This window comes from Mus pahari, chromosome 6 (genome assembly GCF_900095145.1).
Source record: "Mus pahari chromosome 6, PAHARI_EIJ_v1.1, whole genome shotgun sequence".
Taxonomy (NCBI): Eukaryota; Metazoa; Chordata; class Mammalia; order Rodentia; family Muridae; genus Mus; species Mus pahari.
The window spans coordinates 80703572-80725406 of NC_034595.1; the positions used below are offsets into that span (position 1 = coordinate 80703572).

The window sequence follows — 21835 nt, forward strand, 5'->3', positions numbered from 1 at the left end:
GGCGTCAGATCTTGTTACGGATGGTTATGAGCCACCATGTGGTTGCTGGGATTTGAACTCCGGACCTTTGGAAGAGCAGTCGGGTGCTCTGAGCCATCTCACCAGCCCCCTGAAGCTGTTTTTAAGGAAGGTAGTTTCCCCATATTCCTTTCCTATTTCCTTAAGCTAAGCCACAAAGGCAGTACACTGTCATGTGAGGAACTCTCATCTGGCCATTCCACCTTAGAGTCTTTACCTGCAATGTACAATTCTCATTCCTCTTTAGAAACTCCACAAACCGATCAACTACTCCTGGAGTGTTAATAACTTCATCTATTGGAGGACTTGGCTCTAGAGGAAGACAGGAAAGATATAAAAAGTCAGTAGAAGCTTGGACTGACCCATTCACAACCCAAGATGCTCTGACCAATTTTGTAGACATTCCAAAATAGTCCTTTGCTCATCTACAGCTAAGAATACCATTGGCATGCTACAAATATAAAGGCAACCTAGTCTAGGTACGCTCACCTCTGGCTTCCAATATCAGAAAAGAGGAGGGGGGAGGGAGGGGGGGAGAGGGGGAGAGAGGGAGAGAGGGAGAGAGGGAGAGAGAGAGAGAGAGAGAGAGCGAGCTAGAGCCAAGGAATGAGCAACCTTAGCCTATATATTTCCCTTCTAACAAAGACCTGCTGGGTAGTGGTGGAGCACACTTATAATCCCAGCGCTTGGAAGGCAGAGGCAGGTGGATCTCTGTGAATTCAAAGCCAGCCTCGTCTACAGAGAGAATTCAGGACAGCCAGAGTTGCACAGAGAAACCCTGACTTGAAAAACAAAAACAAAAACAAAAACAAAAAAGAACAAAAAAAGGTAGCTGAAGGAAGTGTTGAACATTTTTTTGAGAAAAGGATTATTAGAAGAGGGAATATCAAGTATAAAAGTGGGAATACACCCACTTGACTTATTCAAAGAGAACCTGGACAGCAAAGTAGGATGAGCAATGGGCAGTGAAGAGACAGAAGGCTAAATCACACGGCCCCGTTCTGAGAAGGACCAGCCTCTATACCTTTGGAAAGGAGTTTCCGGAATTTCTGTGTGGTTGCTAACTGCAAGTCAGAATCGTCAGAAAAGAGCAGCTCCACCATTTCTCTTGTGATCACACTCTCCTAGGATAGAAAATGGTTTATGACCTTGCTGGTCAATAATATAGCCAGAAGGAGACACATAACCTGGCAGGGCATCTGCTTCATAGGATCCTCAAGTGAGAGGAGGGCTTATCCGATCCACGTCTACTTCAAGGTACAATATTTAAAAGGGATTCCCGGCTGTGGTGCAGCTTCCCTAAATGTTTTCTCTGAGTTGCATCAGAGTGGATTCCTTGTGGATTGTCCACAAAAGGAAAGGAAGAGCTTCCCATTTGATTTCTGTCCCGACAGTAGCTGTGACCATGCCTTGAAGGGCTTACCCCAGTTGTAGAGCTCACGTAGGAATCCATCAGCAGACTATCAAACATGGCAGCTTCTTCATTAATCAGCTCTACATTTCTCCGTTTAAAAAGCTGAAAAGAGTGGAGACAGAGGGAAGCATCACTCACAAACCGAGAGCAGATTATGACACAATGACAAGAAACTATGAGCATGAGGAAAATGAGGCCAACATTTAAGCAGATATGAAACATATTCAACAGCTTTGTTTTCTATGATACATCTATTCATTCTTTTAAAAATATTATTTGAAAAAAAATCTTTCACTTTGTGTAATGGTGAGGGGAATGAAAAAACATTAAAAAAGAAAGAAAGGGGGGTTGGAGAGATGACTTAGAGGTTAAAGGCACTGGCTGATCTTCCAGAGGTCCTGAGTTCAATTGAGCAACATGGTGGTGGCTCACAACCGTTTTTAGTGAGATCTGGTGCCCTCTTCTGTTCTCCAGGAATACATGCAGGAGATTGTTGCATACATAATAAATCAATCTTAAAAGAAGAATGAACAAATGGAGGGAGGAAGGGAGGGAGGGAAGGAGGGAGGGAGGTGGTGGTTGTCGCCCACCTTTTAGTTCCAGCACTGAGGAGACAGAGTCAGGCAGATCACCGAGGTCAGCCTGGTTTACAGAAGGAGTTCCCAGAAGACAAAGAAATGTGACAAAAGCAGTTCCATGACTGACTCTAGAGCTGAGTAATTACATCTGGTGGTGCATGGTGGTGCAACAGTAAGATGGATCAGTCTCAGGCCTGGGCACATTTTTTTTTTTTTTTTTTGAGACAGTTTCATCTGTGCAGCCCTGGCTGCCCTGGAACTTGCTCTGTAAATCAGGCTGGCCTCAAACTCAAAGATCCACCTGCTTCCGCCTCATGAGTCCTGGGATTCAGAGCATGTACCCCCACTGCTGGGCTTGTCCTAAGGACATTTAACACAGAAGACTCTTAAAAGAACAGAAGGCCAGAGACATGGCTATCTGTTGCTGTTAAAGGGTACTTGGGCTTAGTTCTCAGCCCAAAACTTATCCAGTTCCAGGGGATCCAGTGCTCTCTCTGACCTCTGCAGTCACCAGATACACATATATACACAAACATACACATGAAATCAAAGTGCTTCTTTGTTTTGCTTTGTTTGTTTTGCAGACAGGGTCTTTCCATATAGCCCTGGTTGTACTGAAACGCTCTAGTTTTTAATAACAGAAGGCAGCTCAGAATGACGGCTAAGTCTCCATGGCCAGGCCAAACCCGGACTACACTGTGTACAGTATGAAGACAGAAGGCACAAGAAAGCTGGCAGAGGAGGTGTCATTTTCTTCAGTGGTATAGCCATTGGTAAAGTGTCTAGTTGTCATTAAGACCTCCACATACACTCCTACAGACAACTCTCATTAAACTCAGGAGGCACAGGAATGAGAGCCATGGGAGTGGGAGGGGTTACCGGGAGGGAGGGATTTAGCAGGGGAGGGATAAGAAAAGGAAACTGAGGAGAACTATGACTAACATACCTTACACACACATATGGAATTATCAGAATATTTTTGGTTTTATGAGACAGGATTTCTCTGTGAAGCCTTGGCTATACTCACTCTGTAGACTACCCTGGCCTTGAACTCAAATTCACCTGCCTCTGCTTCCTAAGTGCTGGGTTTAAAGGCATGCACCACCACTGCCTGATCAAAATAATTTTTCTCAAGTTTTTAAATTAAAAAATAAAAATTACATGTATGTGTATGTTCCTGAGTGAGTTCAGGTAGCAAGCATGTAGGAGCCCACAGAGGTGAGAAGAGTACATCTCTTAGAAGTAGTCACGTGGGACTGGGGAGATGGCTCAGCGGTTAAGAGCACCGACTGCTCTTCTGAAGGTCCTGAGTTCAAATCCCAGCAACCACATGGTGGCTCACAACCATCTGTAACGAGATCTTCTGGAATGTCTGAAGACAGCTACAGTGTACTTACATATAATAAATAAATAAATCTTTAAAAAGAAAAAAAAAAAACAGGCACGCATGGCTGTAAGCCGTTCTGGAGGTGCTAAAACCTGAACCTAGGTCCTGTTCAAGAGCAGTAAGCACCATTAACAGCTCAGTCACTTCTCCAGCCCCAACTTTATGTTAAAAGAAGAACAAAAAACAGGGCAGAGATGGCTCAGGCCGGGCGTGGTGGCGCACGCCTTTAATCCCAGCACTCGGGAGGGAGAGGCAAGTGGATTTCTGAGTTCGAGGCCAGCCTGGTCTACAAAGTGAGTTCTAGGACAGCCAGGGCTACACAGAGAAACCCTGCCTTGAAAAAAAACAAAAAAACAAAAAACAAAAAACAAAACAAAAAAAAAGAGATGGCTCAGTGTGTGAGGATGTGAGTCTGAGTCCTGCAGTCAGATGGAGGGAGATAGGGTGGCACACGCAGCAGTCATCAACACACCACAAACAAAGGAGACCCAGGCTCAGCCAAGGTTCAAGGTGAGGACTGACACTTGAGGCTGTCCTGATTTCCACTTGCACGCCATGCCACGCCACGCACATAATTTTTAGAAAAGGATTAAGAAACCTCTTTTTTTTTTTTTTTTTTTTTTCCTTTCTCAAAGTTTCCAATATTTGCTTAGAAAAGGAACCCAGAAGGCTGGGGAGATGGATTATTGAGTAAAATGCTTATAAAGCAAGCATGAGGACCTGAGTTCAGATCCCCAAATAGAAGTTAGGTGCACAGCTATAATCCCAGCACTTAGGAGACAGGGTCTCCAGAGCACACTGGCCAGTCACGCCAGGCAGTGGGTTCAGGTTCAGTGATGGAAGTTAAGGTGGACAGAAACTGGAAAAGACGGTAATATCAATGTCTGGTCATACACACAGAGCTTGCATACATGCAAACCCACCTACAAAACAAACAAGTAAACATTTAATGACTAGACTGTTCCATAGATAAAATACATTTCCCTATGTCATGGTTTCTTAGCTTATGGGCTGAGATCCCTTTGCAGGTAGGGGTTGCATAAGACCATCGGAAAACACAGATATTTACATTATGATTCATAAGTTATGAAGTAGCAACAAAATAATTTTATGGTTGGGGTCACCACAACATGAGGGACTGTATTATAGGGTCACAGCGTCAAAGGGATGAGAACTGCACTGCTGTAGGCAGAAGGATGAAGGGATGGGTGCACCCGGGAATACTGCAGGTAACTTACTTGTTGTTCCCGCTTCTGTTTCCGAAGCTGAATGCCCTCTTCCTCCCGCCTTCGTCTCATTTCCTCAGGGTTTAAGGCATTGTTCTTATAGCTCTTCATTCGATAATTGTCCTTCCCTGGGCTTGCCATGGTCTCTAGAAGGGAGCAATTGTCAGAGTTGTGAGTGTAGCATTTCTTTTTTCACATGTGATCAAACAAGAATATCAATGAAGAGAAAGCACAGGAAGATGGCAAACAAGTTCTGGCCCTGAAAAGAAATGGAAAGAAGCAGCAGAGAAGCACCTCTGGTTAGTCTCTAGGACTGCTTTAGAAGTTCACTCGGCAAAGTCCACAGTTATTATCTGGGGGATGGGGAGGGCTGCTGGAGAGATGGTTCAGTGGTTAAAAGTATTTGCTGCTCTTGCAGAGAACCCAGGTGCAGTCGCAGAACCCATATGGTGGCTGACAACCATCTGTAAACTCTAGCTCCATGGGATCCAGTGCCATTTTCTAACACCTGAGTGTACCAAGCACATAGGTAGGCAAACCACTCATCAAGTAAAACTAAATAACCAGAGAAGCTGGAGAAATGATTGCTGAAGTGGCTGAGAGCATGTGCTGCTCCTGTGGAGGATCCAGGCTCAGGCCCCAGCACCCACAGGACAGCTCCTAACCATCTCTAGTTCCAGTTCCAAGGCATCTGATGCTCCTCTCCTGATCACTCCAGTTTCTGCACATATATGGGGTATCAGGTATATAAGAACACAGGTACATTAAAAATAAAAATGTAAACAAGAAAACAAGCAATCAAATGAAGATAGCTCAGTAGTTCTTTCTTGCCACCAAGTCTCAGGACCCAGTTCTATTACCAGGATCCACACAGTTGAAGGAGAATTCGCTCCTGCAAACTGTCCTCTGACTTCCACATGCACACAACTACATGTACACACACACACAAACACACGCGCGCGTGCACAAAGACACTTATAAGGGTCTACAGTGGCCTCTCCTATGGGTACCTAAACAGGCAGAGGCGAGACTACTAAAGGCAAGCCCCTTTGGAATGCTGTCCTTTACTACCTGACACATAGTTTTTCATGACTGAGCCTGTGCTGTCCCAGAGGCTGTCCTCTCCTTTGAGCACAGTTGACAGTTAAACTGAAATAGGAACCACATTGCTTCTTTAGTTACCATGGTGACAAGTAACTATCATAAATATCTACTTATGACTTCACTGGAGAAGCAGGCCACAAAGAATAGAAGGCTGAACATCTCCAGAAGCACATGAGGAAACCCTGTTACTACAGACCCTCCCACCTCAGGGACGATGTTTTGTTTCCTGTGGCTTAAGAGCACCCCACTTCACCAGTCACACCTGATTTTTAGGAACTCATTTTTACAATACATAATTTTCTCTTACAGTAAATTCTCTCTATAGACTAAAGTCCAAGCAACAACAAATCTAAAGTTAATGAGAGAGACACCTACAAAATTAGAATAATCAAATAAAAAATCTCCAGAGTACAAAGTCAGCTATAATGTTGACACTTGAAGGGTGGGATGCTAACACAACACAGGAGAGATGAAAGAACACAAACATTCAGAGATGTTCTTCTAAAATATATGTATGTCACTTACTGCCTTACCAGACTGGCCCAAATTCTGTGTCTACCTAGTTATTACTATGGACATACAGAAGTCAGTAAAAAATTAGTATTATAGCCAGGCAGATCTTTGTGAGGCCTTGTCTCAAAAAGAAAGGAATGAAGATTAAGAGGTGAGAGAGGGAGAAAAGAAGGAGCTACAAATGCCAAGAGGGAAAGATAGAACAGTTAAAGCTTATCCAACATAAAAATAACTGGAGGGGCTGGTGAGATGGCTCAGCGGTTAAGAGCACTGACTGCTCTTCCAAAGGTCCTGAGTTCAAATCCCAGCAACCACATGGTGGCTCACAACCATCTGCAATGAGATCCGACGCCCTCCTCTGGAGTGCCTGAAGACAGCGATAGCATACTTACATAAAACAATAAATAAATCTTAAAAAAAAAAAAAACAAACAAAAACCCAAAAAACTAGAATTGCCAGGCATTGTATGGTGCAAGCCTTCAATTTCAGCACACAGGAGGCAGAGGCAGGTGGATCTCTGAGTTTCAGGACAGCCTAGGCTGCACAGAGAAGCCCTGTTTAAAAAAAAAAAATTACACACACACATTGATAAAAATATTAGCCAAGTATGGTAGTTCATGCTACCTCTAATTCCAGCATTTAGGAACTGAGCACTAGCAATGCCAAAGTTCAAGGCCAGCTTGGGCTACACAATGAATTCCAGGATAGACTGAGCTACAGTTTAGAACATCTGAAGAAATAAACAACTGACGAGCAAAAAAAAACTAATGAACAAAACCATCCATGTTTGTGGATCAGAAGAATTAAGTTAAAATGTCTCTACTACACACTTAATGCAATTGCTGTGAAATCTTGCCCCCTGATCTTTACAAGTGTTCAGAGATCTGAACTCAAGTTCTCACACTCATACCACAAGCTTTTCACCTATTGGGCTGTCTCCAGCCTCCCTTTCACTTTCTTCCTGTGTCCCTTGAATTGCGGAAACTTACATTTTAATTAAGTCTAATTTATATGTATTTTTGTTGCTGCTATTGTTTGTCTCCTATGTTTGATTTATGCTAGTAAGGCAGCTGGATATCTAGTACCATTTCTTTCATTTATTTGAGATACACAACATCTCATATGTAGCTCATGCTAGCTGGAAATTCACCACCTAGCATAGCACTTAGGAGAGAGATAGGTGGGTCTCTGTGATTCTGAGGCCAACCTGGTCTACACATCAAGTTCTAGGACAGCTTGGGCTACATAAGAAGACTCTATCTCAAGGAACTGCCTCCCCAGAGCTGCAATTACAGGTATACATACACCAGCCAGCTGGCCACACAAGCCCTTTTCAAACAAATTTATCTTTAATCACATGCCTTCAATGTTGATGATCCTGTAAATACTAGACCAATTAGCCTGAAGTACAGAAAAAGTTCCTTTTCTGTTTTCTTAGGGTTTTCATTGCTGTGCACACACCATGATCAATAACTCTTCCTATAAAGACATTTAATTGGGGCTGGTTTACAGGTTCAGAGGTTCAGTACATTATCATCAAGGCAGGAACATGGCAGCATCCAGGCAGGCGTGGTGCGGGCAGAGCTGAGAGTTCCATATCTTCATCTGAAGGCTGCTAGCAGAATACTGACTTCTAGGCAGTTAGGGTGAGGGTCTTAAGCCCATATCCACAGTACCATGCCTACTCTAACAAGGCAATATCTCCTTACAGTGCCATTCCCTGGGCTGAGCATATATAAACCATCACACTGTGCTGAGCCAGTTTTTAAGTCTTATCAAGACTGTATAAGTTCAATCTTATACAGTCAAATTTTATTCTTTTTTTTTTTTTAATTTTAATTTTTTTGGTTTTCTGAGACAGGGTTTCTCTGTGTAGCTCTGGCTATCCTGGAACTCACTCTGTAGACCAGGCTGGCCTCGAACTCAGAAATCNNCCTGCCTCTGCCTCCCNAGTGCTGGGATTAAAGGCGTGCGCCAACACTGCCAGGCCAAATTTTATTCTTTAGAACTGTATTTCTTTAAAAAAAATTTTTTTTTAATCTATTAGGATTTTGTCTGTGTGTATGCTGGCAAGTGTGCCAAGTACACATGTGGAGGTCAGAGGACAAATGCAGAGTCAGGTCACCAGGCTTTTAAGGTAAGTAGATTTGTCAACAGAGTCATCTTGAGAGCCTTTAACAGTTCAAGAGCAGTACTGCTACTGGCTCACAAAACAAAAACAAAAACAAGAGATGGTTGTGACTAGAGGATTCCCTTGAGTGCTAGATCTCAAAGTCCCTAATTTTTTTATTTTTTTGAGACAGGGTTTCTCTGTGTAACCCTGGCTGGCATCAAACCCAGAGCCCCATCTGCTCTGCCACCCCAGTGCTAGGACTGTGCCACCACCGCCAGGCTCTGTCACTCACACTTCAGCTCTTCAGCTTTCATGCATTTCGATAATTATTATTAACAAGGAAGGCAGGGAACCTGTTGCTTACACACACACTAAATAAATACTCAGGGGCTGGAGTGATGGCTTAGTGGTTAAGAGCATTGGGTGCTCTAACATAGGACCACCGACATAGTGACTCACAACCTCTGGGCTCCAGTCATAGGGAATTTGGCACATTCTTCTGATCTCCATAGGCACCCGGCATGGTGCATAGACACACATGCAGGCAACACACTAATGCACATTAAAACAACAAACAACAAAAAACTTTTAAAAATCCTACTTGCCAGGTGTGGCACCAGACAGCTTTACTTCAGAACTGATATGTCCAAGGCAGGCAGATCTCTGAGAGTTCCAGGCCTGCCAAAGCCATGTAATGAGCATGTGATGGGCATACTGGTTCACAACTTTAATCCCAGCAACTGGGGAGACAAAGGAGGTAGGTGGAGATCGACCTGCTCTGCCTCCCAAATGCTGAACTAAAGATGTGCACCACCACTGCCTGGCTCCTCTACCTGAGTTAAAAGACTGCACCGCCACTCTCTCCTCCCATTCTCTTTTTAGCCTAATGTCTGCACTTTTGGTGGTTTGAGTTGATTCTATAGTTTCAAGATATATGGAGACAAACACACAGATAATGAAACCCCATTCCCAGAGCTCACCCTCTTTACTTCTTCTTCTTTTTTTTTTTTTTTTTTTTTTTTTTTCGAGACAGGGTTTCTCTGTGTAGTTCTGGCTGTCCTGGAACTCACTTTGTGGACCAGGCTGGCCTCGAACTCAGAAATCCGCCTGCCTCTGCCTCCCGAGTGCTGGGATTAAAGGTGTGCGCCTCCACTGCCCGGCTTATAACCCTTCTCTGCTCATTCTCTTGAGTGCTAGGATTACAGGTATACATAACCATACCCTGCTCACAAAGTACTTTTTGCAATCCAGTATTTCACTGAATTTTCACTAATAACCTTTAAAAAAGTATTACTGGCAGATCATGGTGGAGCATGCTTTTAATCCCAGGCAAAGGCAGTTGGATCTATTGAGTTTAAGGCCTGTTAAGGCTACACAGTGAAACCTATCTCAAAAATGAAAATAAAAAGTATTCTCTGTGGGGCTAGAGAGATGGCTCAGTGGTTAAGAGCGCTACCTGTTCTACCAAAGGACCTAGGTTTGATTCCCAGCACCCACATGGCAGCTCACAACTGTCTGTAACTCCAGTTCTAAGGGATCTGACACCCTCACACCAATGCACATAAAATAAAGTTAAATAAAAAAGAAAAGTATTCTTTGCACATCATTTTAAGGAGCCTGAGTTCCACAAGGCTAACTGAAGCTGGAGAAAACCCTTTATGAAACTGTGTTTTAAGAAAAACCTACACACAGAGCAGCTCAGGAGAGACTGAAGTGACAGTATCGCACAGTATCCAACCGCAATACAGAACAGGAAGAAAAAAAAGAGTCCAAGATGGGTAAGGTTTTGTGCCAATGTGTACCAGGCCAGGAGAGAGGCTTGATACTCAGGTGGCTGAATAAACCTAGAAGGGCACGAATAAATAAATTAAATTAATAAATTTTTTAAAGGGGGTGTTCTGGTTTACCTGGCTAGAAGTATTATCAGTTTAAAAGATTCTATTATTTGCAGTCAAAAACAAATTAGAAAACTTCATTATCCTATCTTAGCACTAATATAAGACATCTGGGGAATGAAAAATGAATGACTCAGTAGCTAAGAGTACTAGCTGTATTTCCAAAGGCACTGGATTCACTCTCCAGCACCTATATAGTAGCTCACAACCTGTAATTCCAATCCCAGGGAATCTGATGTCATCTTCTGGCCTCTGCAGATATCAGACACACAGTGATTTTCTGAGACAGGGTTTCTCTGTGTAATCTTGACTGACCTAAAACTCACTGTGCAGACCAGGCTGGCCTCAAACTCAGAGAGATCTGTGAGAGATGGCTCTATCTCCTGAGTGCTGAGATTAAAGGCATGCCTGTTTACTCAAAATATTTTTAAGCTCAAAGCATGGAGAAAGCTTCTCTACATCTGTCCTCTGTAGCTAACTCCCAGTCTTATTTAGCCTAGGCTAGCCCTGAACTTGCTTGTAGCTGAGGCTGGCCTTGAGGTTCTGATCTTCCTACCTCTACCTACATAGTGCTGGGATTACAGGTGTTTGCCAACATGCATGGTTTATGAAGTTCTGGGGATCACCTCAGCTCTTTGCACATTCAAGACAAAAATTCTGCCAACTGAACTACAACCCTACCTCTTTGCTCAATAAAAAAAAAAAAAAAAAAAAAAAATTACACCTATTTTGTGTGTATGTTGGCTTGCGTGTTTGTGTAGAGGTCCAACACAACACCTAGGACTTTGTCATCTCCATCCTCCATATGTGAGCTTAGATTCGGCAGCAAGCACCACCTTGCTGGATCTACCCACAATTTTAAACTACCTATTGTTTACAAATTATGCCTCATAATCTTGGCATTGCTAATGGCAATTTCAGAGTCAGAAAAGAGCTTTTTGCAGAGGCAGAACATTGCCCTTAATAGCCTATATTCTGGTAACAACTATATTGAGGCTATTAATAGACTACTAATAGTCATAGCAATGGGATATGTTCTGAGAAATCATCCTTAACAGATTTCATCACTGTGTGAACATCAGAATCTACTTACATTATCCTACTAATATGGTGTATTTTATTATACACCTAGATTATATAGTATAGCCTATTGCTCACAGGATAAAAAGCATGTTATGATACTGAATATTATAGCAAAGACAAAAATGTATTTTATGCATCTAAAAATAAAAACAGTATGAGAAAAAATAATGCAGTACAGAAAAAGCACACTGTATAGGGTACCTAGTCTGACTGGAGCGCAGTGCTAAGGCACTTCAGGAGAATTAATAGTGAGTAGGTTGCTTCCTCCACAGGTAACCAGCACTGTCCCTAAACTTACAACTTTTTTTCTCTGGGGCTGTAGAGACTGCTGGGTGGTCAAGAGCACTTGCTGCTCTCATAGAAGATCCATATCTGACCCCCTGCACCTGTACATACTTGGTGGCTCACAAATGTCTGTAACACCAGTTCCAGGGGATCTGATGACCTTCTCTGGTCTCTACAGGCACATACCCACACAGAAACATATAGAAGTACATATAAGAGAAATAATTTTAGGGGGGGAGGGTATAGAGAACTTTTGGGATAGCATTTGAAATGTAAATAAAATATCAAATAAAAAAAAGAAAAATAATTTTAAAAACATTTATTTATTATATGTAAGTACACTGTCTTCAGATACTCCAGAAGAGGGCGCCACAGAGAGTTGTGAGCCACCATGTGGTTGCTGGGATTTGAACTCAGGACCTTCGGAAGAGCAGTCAGGTGCTCCTACCTGCTGAGCCATCTCAGAAGCCCACACTCATTGTTTTAAAAAGGCTTTTTGTTTCTTTTTCGAGACAGGGTTTCTCTTTGTAGTCTTAGCTGTCCAGAGTGAAACTCACTCTGTACACCAGGCTGGCCTTGAACTCAGAGATCCACCTGCCTGTGCCTGAGTCCTAGGATGAAAGGTGTCAGACACCCTAGGTCTGCAGTTACAGACAGTTGTGAATCAAACCCCAGTTTAAAAGCAGCTGGTGCTCTTAACTACTAAGCATATCTCCAGTTCAATTTATTAAGTCTATGTTCATGAAGAGGGAGGGAGTGCATGCATGGCAGGAAGAGACAATTGTGGCTTCCAGGGATTAAAGGCAAGACATCAGGCTTGACAGCAATCACCTTTGACCTCTGAGCCACTTCAGCTCAAACTTCTTTGACACAAGGTCTTGTTATGTTGCCTAGGCTCCTTCAGTTGTTGGTCTCAGAGTCCCTGCTTCAGCTTTCTGAGTAGTGGGGACAAATGGTGTAAGCCACCATACTGGGCTAATAACTTCAAACCGCTCAAGAACTCACAAAGAGCTTCTTCAGCTACACGTTCTCTAGACAAGTGTTAGGTTCTGGCTTTATAATCGTATGCATTTTAATCATAATTGCAATGTACTCTTCACAGAAAAGTTGTTATGTGGTACATGACTATTCATGACCATTCTATGATTTTGCCTGGATTCAATTCCCAGACTACTAAAAAACAACAAGAAGAAAGCAAAAGGGCTGGAGAGATGGCTCAGTGGTTAAGAGCACCAACTGCTCTTCCAGAGGTTCTGAGTTCAATTCCCAGTTACCACATGGTGGCTCACAACCATCTGTAATGGGATCTGATGCCCTCTTCTGGTGTGTCTGGAGACAACTACAGTGGACTCATATATACATAGAATAGATCTTTATAAATAAATAAGTCTTCAGAAGCTCCAGAACCTTCAGATCTAAGTAGCCTAAAATCAACTATTGCCTAGGACAATGGAATTACAACAAGGACTGGTTTGGAGTTTCACTAACCAAGACTCCCTGGATTTGGGGAGACAGTGGAAATTTTGATAAGATAGCCAGTACCCACTAGAATTTATTGGGTTGAGGTCTTTGCTAGAGATGGTCAAGAATAATTGCATAAGCCGGGCAGTGGTGGTGAATGCCTTTAATCCCAGCACTTGGGAGGCAGAAGTACAGGCAGATTTCTGAGTTTGAGGCCCTAGTCTGGTCTACAGAGTGAGTTCTAGGACAGCCAGGGCTACACAGAGAAACACTGTCTCGAAAAACCAAAAAAAAAAAAAAAAAGTTGCATGGCTAACACAGGCAAACAGTATAAAGGATAGGCCCTGGGAGGGGGCCCAGGAGAGGCAGTGACTTACACTGGCCTCTGGGAGGGAAGGCTGTCTGTATTATAACCAGTACCCAATGGGCCTAGATTGCTAACCTTGCACTGGTTACCTATCTTCTCAAAGCATCAATTTACTGTTGCTAAGAGGATTACTCAAATTACCGAGGACCATACACTGTGATTAAATATATTCTTATATTAGTCTGGTCACTGAAGTTGAGCTGAAAAGTCACCTCACTCTACATACTAAAAATTCTTTCAAGTCTCATTCTTGCACTGAAGAACTTTTACATTCTAACAGAAAACAACAACAACAACAACAACAACAAAAAAAAACCTAACTACCAACTTCTTGTAACACCTTAAGTTTTTTTTTGAGACAGGTTTCTGTGTGGCCCTGAACTGGGTCTGTAGACCAGGCTGGTCTGGAACTCAGAGAGAGACCCGCCCGCCTCCGCCTCCTTCTGCCTCCTGAGTGCTGGGGTTAAAGGCCTGTGCCGCCACCCATCTAATACCTTAGACCTTAGAGGTTGCTGTGAAGTAAAATGTGGAAGAATGTCATTCCTGACTGGTTCTGATCAGCTATGTTAGCTTCTTCGAGACTGTTTCTCAATCTCACAGAGTTACGCCTTTCCTTCCAGGGCTCCAGTTAAGCTCCCAAAATCATGTGGAAAGAGTAGAGTGCTTTAGGGAAAAGAACCTCTGCATTCAGGGTGGGAAGAATGCTACGTTGTTTGCTGAGCCCTTGCTAGGTTACACACACTCCCTTCCTAGAGATGTGAAGGCTCAGAAACGGAGGAACACGGGGCTCGTTGCACTGTGTAAGACCTTCTCTATGCATAATTTTGTTTGAAAATGAAGTAACTGGATGAGAGGTGGGAAGTGGCTGGCCAGATCTGATTCTGAAATCACTGGCAGAGAAAGTCTTTTCTGTTCCCTCAGAATTAGAGATTATAGCAAACGTTAGAAATGCGCTAGGTGGAGGTCAGCCATTCACTCTGAACTTTTTCAGTTTCATTTAGACTAAAGATTTCAAACTGGACCCATAACAAAACACAACTTCCCAACTTTATGCAGGGTTAAAACTGTCCCCTCTCTCTTATCCCACCACTAGAGGGCCAGGCCATAAAAGGCACCAGTTAATTCCTAGGGCTCGGGAGTGATCACCCTGGTTTAATCACTGCGTGACCTTGGATAAGTTACTTTACCACTCTAAGCCTCAGTTTCTCCATCTGTAAAACAGGAATAACAGCAGCACCTATCCCACTAGGTTGCAATTAGGTTAAACAAGACACGTTAAGCATTGACAATAACGTCTGCACGTACAGATTAGCAAATTTAAAGTTTTTCACTTTACTGATGCCAATAAATTACCAATGCTGGTTTCGTTTCTGAATTCAAAGACCATCATCATATTCTTTTGGGCAACGGCCTTCGTATCCAGAATGCTCTTTAAAAAAAAAAAAAAAAAAAAAAAGATCAACAGGTCTCTCTTTTTCTCCTAACCGGAGTTGGCCCAGAAACCGTAAGTCTCTGACCTGTCTGTGCCAAGAAGTCTGGCTTTGGTCTTCCTACCACTGCGAAGGCTGTCACCGAGTCTAGCCGAACCACCCCATTCCTGCGCCGCCCGGGACATTTTCCTGGCCTTCAAAGGCCCAAGCTCTGCTGGACCCGGCCTGCCCTTAGTTACCGGGCCGGAGCTGGCCCGCCCTGGGTCTCCTCTCCAGAGGACTCGACCCTCTACGTAGGCAGCGGCCACGACTTCACTCCGTTCCGAAGCCCGGCGGCCAAACGCCCGAGGAAGCAGGCTCTCGGCGGCCAGGCCTGCGGACCGGAGCTCGGAGCCCGGCCCCCGGCTCCACGGCAGGCGCAGGGAGAGAGGGCAGGGCTCTGCTTACCTCGGGAAGCGCGAGCTCCGACCCGAGGCCACCACGTGGGGACACCCGGGACGCTAGCCGTCCGGAGCCAGCCCCGGGGGCTGCTCCCCGTGCGGACGGCCCGACGCCAGCCCTAAACCGGCCCGAGGGGCGCTTCCCGATCTGCCTTCTCCTCCCCGTACCTCTCGGGATGCTTCCGACATCTGCTTTGGACTAGAGACAGGCCCTCGCCAGACCCCGCTCCCCGACACCTCGGCCCGAACACCCGTCTCCTGAGCCGCCTCACTCACCCATCGCGGCTCCGCTCGCTCAGACTTGGCGGCGGCCGCAGCGGTAGCTTCAGCGGCAGCCTCGGCAGACAATATGGCGGACCTGCAGGACGGCGGCCTGACGGGGACAAACGTTTTCTACCGTGCTAAAACGCGTTCTTAACCCTCACGCCCCCTTCCCTCCAAGAGCTGTCAGGATAGGGGCGGGCTTAAAGAGAACGCAGCCACTAAAAATGGCAATTAGGGACGGAATAGACAGCCGAGGCTGGAGGGAGACTCGAAGGTATATGTACGAAGCAAAGTGTGCCGAACTCTCTGCCTCTAACTCCCAAGTGCTGCGCCATCACCGCCCCGGCTCCGCAAGCACTTTCAACCACTGGGCCATCTCTCTGGTCCTCGCTGTCTGTGGTTTAAAGGAAGATGGGGCAGAATGATTGGACCTGGAGATCCAATCTCTTTCTGTTTTTATTTCTTCTTTATGGTGAGGCCTTCTTTCCCAAAAATTCTTTATAATTAAGCCTGTATAGACCCTGAACTAAATAATTATTTTGAGCGAGGAAGTAATTTGTTCAAGGCTGCGGAGATAAGGAAAAGAAGTGAAGATTAAGCTGGGGGTTGATTCTTGTTTTTGTTCATTTGAGACAGGATCTTAACTATGTATCTCTGGCTGGCCTATAAATCAGGAAGACTTCAAACTCACAGCGATTCACCTATCTGCCTCCCAAGCGCTGAGGTAAAAAGGCTCACAGACCTGTTTGTTTACGGGAGGCAGAATTTCAGATATCCTAGACTTGAACTCTAGATTCTTCTTCTTCCACCTCCCCACTGCTGAGATTACAGGTGTTTGCTATCACACCAGAGGGAGTTTGTTTCTCCAGCAAAAGGGTGTGGCAGGGTAGAGGCAGAGCCCAGTAACCTTTTAATGACAGGGGTCAGTTCTATATTGCTGAATAGTATGGCCACCACCTTCCAGTGTCTGACTTATAGCTATTGAACGAATAAATCAACAAATAAACAAGCAAACAAACCAATAACAGTTTAGTGAGCTCCCTTTTTAGTGATGAGTACCTTGAAGCATGTGCCTTTTGATTCAAGGAATTTGGGGCCAATGCTTATTAAACCTTATTTTGCATGATAACATTCCAGTCTTCCACATCAACACACAGAGCCGGGGTTCCCGTCCAATCTTGGCAACTCTAACCAAATGCCTGGCTGATAAAGCAAAACAACTCAAAAGTCAAATTCTATGACTTGAGGAAAAGGAATACTGTTTAACTTCCTCTGCTGTCACAATCATCTACCTCCTTTTCTCACCTATCTCCAAAATTGTTCTGCCTCATCTGCCTTTAAAACCACAGACAGCAAGGACCAGAGAGATGGCCCGGTGGTTGAAAGTGCTTGTGGCAGCTGGGCAGTGGTGGCACATCCTTTAATCCCAGCAGAGGCAGGCAGATTTCTGAGTTCGAGGCCAGCCTGGTCTACAGAGTAAGTTCCAGGACAGCCAGGGCTACACAGAGAAACCTTGTCTTGAAAAACAAAACAAAACAAAAAACCAAAATAACAACAATAACAAAAACAAGAAAGAAAAAGAAAAAAAGAGAAAGTGCTTGTGGTACTTTTGGGTCCCTAGAATCTCTGGTGTAGAGAGATCTCCAACTTCTAAAATTGCATGCTATTAACCAAATGTACTACACACACTAAACAAACAAACTAGCATTTGGGTTAGGGATTTGGCTCAGTGGTAGAGTACTTACTTAGCAAACACATGGCCCTGGATTTAGTCCTGAGCTCTGGAAGGAAAAAAAATATGAAGAAGACCAATACAAAAATCAACAGAAAGGTAGCTAACTACGTCGTGTTGCTCTTCTTGTAGCAGTTTCCCACTGCCTGCTTTCAGGAAGACCCAAACGTTTCCATCTGGCACACAAGCTGGTTCTTGGGCCACTCAGACTCTAAGCATGCTTGAGAAATCCCTTTTCCCAAGCTGGCTCCTGCCTCCTCTGTGTCTGCATGAGCAGCTCCCTCTACTTGGAATGCAGTTCCATCCCTTGTCTTGTTTGACCATGTGGTAAACCTTTCTTTCAAGACCCAGTTCACCAGCACTCAGGAGGCAGAGGCAGGCGAATCTCTAAGTTCGAGGCCAGCCTGGTCTACAGAGTGAGTACCAGGACAGCCAGGGCTACACAGAGAAAACCCTGTCTCAAAGAAAAAAAAAAAAAAAATCGAGATCCAGGTCAATGCAATTCTGAGAAACTGTCTCCCCCAACAGGGTATCCATCTTCTCTGCTTCTTGTGTTTTGTTTTGAGACAGGGTTTCTCTTTGTAGCCCTGGCTGCGTGTTCTGTTTTCTTTAACATTTCCCAATGGTTTGGATCCATGGAGTGTTCATCTCTCCCCATATCTAAGGAAAGGAAGAGGGAGATCTTCCCCATCCCTGATACCCCGATGTGCCCCACAGTACCTGCTTAACAGAGACACCCAACTGTCCAGTCTGCAGCCCATCTTCCCCAGTTCATCTCCATATCCGGAACAGAAAGGCTCCGGTGTGTGATCTCTTTAGAGCGCTCTAACTATGTGTAGAGGAGCCAGCTGACTCATCCCACAACTTTTTTTTTTTTCTGTTCTAGGACACAGCTTGCTCACAATCACCTCTTCCCCTCCAGCCAGCTCTCCAAAGACCTTCCATTTTCTTCACTTTCAAGGGTCAGAACCACACTCTGCTAGCCAGCCCGATACACTGGAGTCAAGCAACCCTGGTACTTCCCTCTCACTGGGGTGGCTTTCCTCCTCACACCCACCTAGTGACCCCAGGAACCATAACTATCTTCTTAGAAGCACTGAGAGCTCCAACACGGTCCCCATTATGCTGCCTTTTTAAAAGAGAAATAAAAATGTAAAAATTACCTTGTTGGGGGCTGGCTGAGCAATTTAGAGCACCTGCTGCTCTTTCATAGGACCAGGTTTGATTCCCAACAGATGGGAATCACAAACCATCTGCAATCCCAATCTCAGCAGGTTCAATACCCTCTTCTAACCTCCAAGGGCACCAGGCACACATATGGAGCATATACATATATAGGCAAAGCACTCGTATACATAAAATAAATCTAAAGATATGTAAAGTTACATTTCTGTAATGTATGTGTGTAGAGAGCGGCTAAAGGACTACATGCAGGAGTCAGTTCTCCCCTTCCACCGTGTTGGTCCCAGGGATGGAACTCGGGTTGTCAGGATTGGTACAAAGTGCCTTGACCCCCTGACCCATCTTGCCAGCGTTCCCTCCCCAGTGTGGCAGTATCCTGGCCTGGCACCATCATCCAGGACAGGGCGGGGTGGCAGTGACTACATGCTGGGAGAGTCAAGTCATATTCTTCTAGGACAACAGTGTCACCACCTTTTAGAGGATTAATTTTTTTTTTTTTTTGGTTTTTCGAGACAGGGTTTCTCTGTGTAGCCCTGGCTGTCCTGGAACCTCACTTTGTAGACCAGGCTGGCCTTGAACTCAGAAATCTACCTGCCTCTGCCTCCCAGGTGCTGGGATTAAAGGCGTGTGCCACGACTGCCCGGCGAGGATTTTTTTTTGTTTTTCCAGATGATATCTTTTTAAAATTTATTATATGTAAGTACACTGTAGCTGTCTTCAGACACTTCAGAAGAGGACATCAGATCTCATTAGGGATAGCTGTGAGCCACCGTGTGGTTGCTGGGATTTGAGCTCAGGACCTTTGGAAGAGCAGTCGGTGCTCTTAACCTCTGAGCCAGCTCTCCAGCCCAGGGACTCTTTTTTTTAATCCCAGCTCTACCACTCTGTAGCCATGTTACCATGAGCAGATCACTAGAGCTCCAAGTTTCAGTTCACCTGTGGGAGTGAACACTCACAGCACACATCTTCCTAGGGCTGGCAAGGCCTGCAGTAATACACACAGCAGCATCTGTACACAACCGAATTCAGTTAGCAGCAGCCACCAGGGCCACCGTGGCCTATGGAATCCCCGAGTCTCTCAGCCACTAGAGAAGGAGCGTCACAGAAGCCATGTGTGGAGCTTCCTGGCTCACATGCCTATACCTCTGACTGATTGAAAGGCAGGAACAAGAGAAAGTATCACAGGACACAGGCTTGTTCAGAGTATAAAAATAAGACTTTTTTTCTTACCACATCAATTATCAAAGAAAGAAACAGTACGTAACAAAAATACAAAGCTCTGGTGGGTTTTTTTTTGTTGTTGTTTTCTGTTTTTGTTTTTTGCACCCCTCCCCCCCAACCCCAAGAGCCCTTGGCCAGGAAGCCCCTGGGCGAAGATGGATGTTGTCTGGAGGATCACCCAGGGACTCAGGAGAACCGGTGGTCCAGGTCCCTCTGGGGGCTGGCTGAGTAGGAGTAGGCTTTGCCCAATACCAGGCGGTCCCGGAGCAGCTTGAAGAAGGCATAGTAGTTGCTGAAGAGGATGAGGGCCAGGGAGATGGTTTGGTGCCACTTCTCTGAGGACATTAAGGAGTACAGCTGGTAGACAATGACGGCACCCTCCAGCAGCAAAAGGATGTTGAGGATCCTCAGAGGGTTGCTGAAAAAGAACTACCCGAGAAAGAGAGAGAGAAAGAGAGAGAGTGAGAGAGTGTGAGTGTGAGTAGGCAGGGGGAGGCCAGGGGACATGCTCCAGAGACCTGCTTGTTGGATGAGGTCTTGAAGCATGGTGGAGGGGACAAGCTCTTGGGGACCTGTGTGTGTGTGTGTGTGCGTGTGTGCGCGTGTGTATGAGAGAGTGTGGGTGTGGGTGTGAGGGTGTGTGAGTGCATGTATGTGCATGTGTATGAGAGTGTGTGCGTGTGTATGAGAGTGTGTGGGTGTGGGTAGGTGTGTGAGTGCGTGTGTATGAGTGTGTGTGTGTGTGTGTGTGTGCACGCGCGCGCACGAGGACCTGTAAGCTAGGGGAAACAGAAAAGTCAGGGGTGGGCTTGGCCATGGCACCACATCTGTCCACGCTTATGCTGCACCGCTGCTTCCATAAAAGCCGTGGAAGATACTTCCACGAAGCCTTTTCTAAGAAGGCTTGCTTGCTATCTCAAACTCTTTTTGGCCTAAAATCAACTTCTTTTTATTCGTTTCCAGGCTGGCTTTGCACTCACAGAGATGAGCATGCCTCTGCCTCCTGAATGCTGGGATTAAAGACGTGCGCCACCACACCCAGCCCGATGCTTCTGTAATGTCACCCTCCCTCTACAGTATCGTTGGGCCTGAACAAATCAGAATTTTAAATTTTTTAATTTTTTTGCAGTGCTGGGGACTGAACCCAGGCTTTATCTGTGCATCAGACTTTAGCTCAGCAAACCTTACGTCAGCAGCGTAGAAAGCCATTTATTCACCTTTAGTTGCTGGACACCAACAGTATGGAGAGCTATTATATACTCTACAGCCTGAAAAGCTAGCACCCCTCCCTCCTCAGTAGCGTCCCTTCCTACACTGGAAGCCTAGGAGACATGGCAACCCTCAGTCTTACAAGGTGTTTCAAAGGAAAATGGAGTGCAGTGGCAATGAACACTTTTAATCCAAGAACTTGGGAGATAGGCAGGCAGATCTCTGTGAGTTCAAGGCCAGCCTAGTGTATAGATTGAGTTCTAGAACAGCCAGGGGTATATTGAGAAACTCTGCCTCAAAAACCAAAAACAATGAAAAAAGAAAAAGAATGTTTGTGCTAAGTTCAAGAGTACTCTATGTCTAGGGACCGGTTCCCAAGAAAAGCACCCAACCTAAGAACTGCTTACTGGGTGGGGAAGAGGCAGCAAGAGTAGAGCCACAAACCAGGATGCTGGGCTGAAAGGCTGGGAGTAGCGGAGCGAATCGCCTCTCTTGCTGAGAAATGAAGATAACTGCCCAGGTCAACCATCTCCCAAACTGTGACCCTTAGTACCCTGGCTGCACATGGTCCCCGGCTTCAGCAGAGGCTACCTCGAAGTCAGACAATTAGAGCTCCTTCAGAGCAGGGCTGGAGGGCAGCAGCCCTGCTGACTCAGAGCACCCTTCCCCTGTGCTGACTCAGGCCCTCTGCAGGAGTTCCCACGGTTCTCAGTATGGCACCTTCGAATAAGTTAAACACGCACGGCACTCAGCACTGACTCATCAGTCTGTTTCTACTGCTAAGGTCTGTCTGTCTGTCTCCCAGAGCTAGGTTTAAAGGTATGAGCCATCAGAACCTTCAGGACCCATTCTTTTTTTTTTTGTTTTGTTTTTTTGTTTTTGTTTTTTGAGACAGGGTTTCTCTGTGTAGCCC

General features: G+C 45.1%; 2 protein-coding genes across 5 annotated transcripts in view; both read right to left on the reverse strand.

The window, feature by feature from the left end:
- The window catches only part of Kpna6 (karyopherin subunit alpha 6), a 27850-nt gene extending 12161 nt beyond the window's left edge, over nt 1-15689 (reverse strand). Inside the window, exons 1-6 of one of the 4 annotated variants that reach the window (XM_029539903.1) lie at nt 15591-15667; nt 14798-14873; nt 4636-4769; nt 1442-1534; nt 1043-1142; nt 236-330 (exon numbers count right to left, since the gene is read on the reverse strand). In XM_029539903.1, coding sequence (XP_029395763.1) covers nt 236-330; nt 1043-1142; nt 1442-1534; nt 4636-4769; nt 14798-14837 — 462 coding nt within the window. In that variant the 5' untranslated portion in view covers nt 14838-14873; nt 15591-15667. Of the gene's footprint in view, nt 1-235; nt 331-1042; nt 1143-1441; nt 1535-4635; nt 4770-14749; nt 14874-15482; nt 15566-15590 lie in introns of those variants that run through there. The other 3 variants (XM_021199623.2, XM_029539905.1, XM_029539904.1) reach the window with 3 other exon arrangements.
- Nucleotides 15690-19805: 4116 nt separating this feature from the next.
- Tmem39b (transmembrane protein 39B) overlaps nt 19806-21835 on the reverse strand; it is a 22553-nt gene continuing 20523 nt past the window's right edge. The window contains exons 8-9 of the mRNA XM_021201207.2: nt 21330-21417; nt 19806-20142 (exon numbers count right to left, since the gene is read on the reverse strand). Of these exons, the coding sequence (XP_021056866.1) occupies nt 19900-20142; nt 21330-21417 (331 nt within the window). The 3' untranslated portion in view covers nt 19806-19899. The remainder of the gene's footprint in view (nt 20143-21329; nt 21418-21835) is intronic.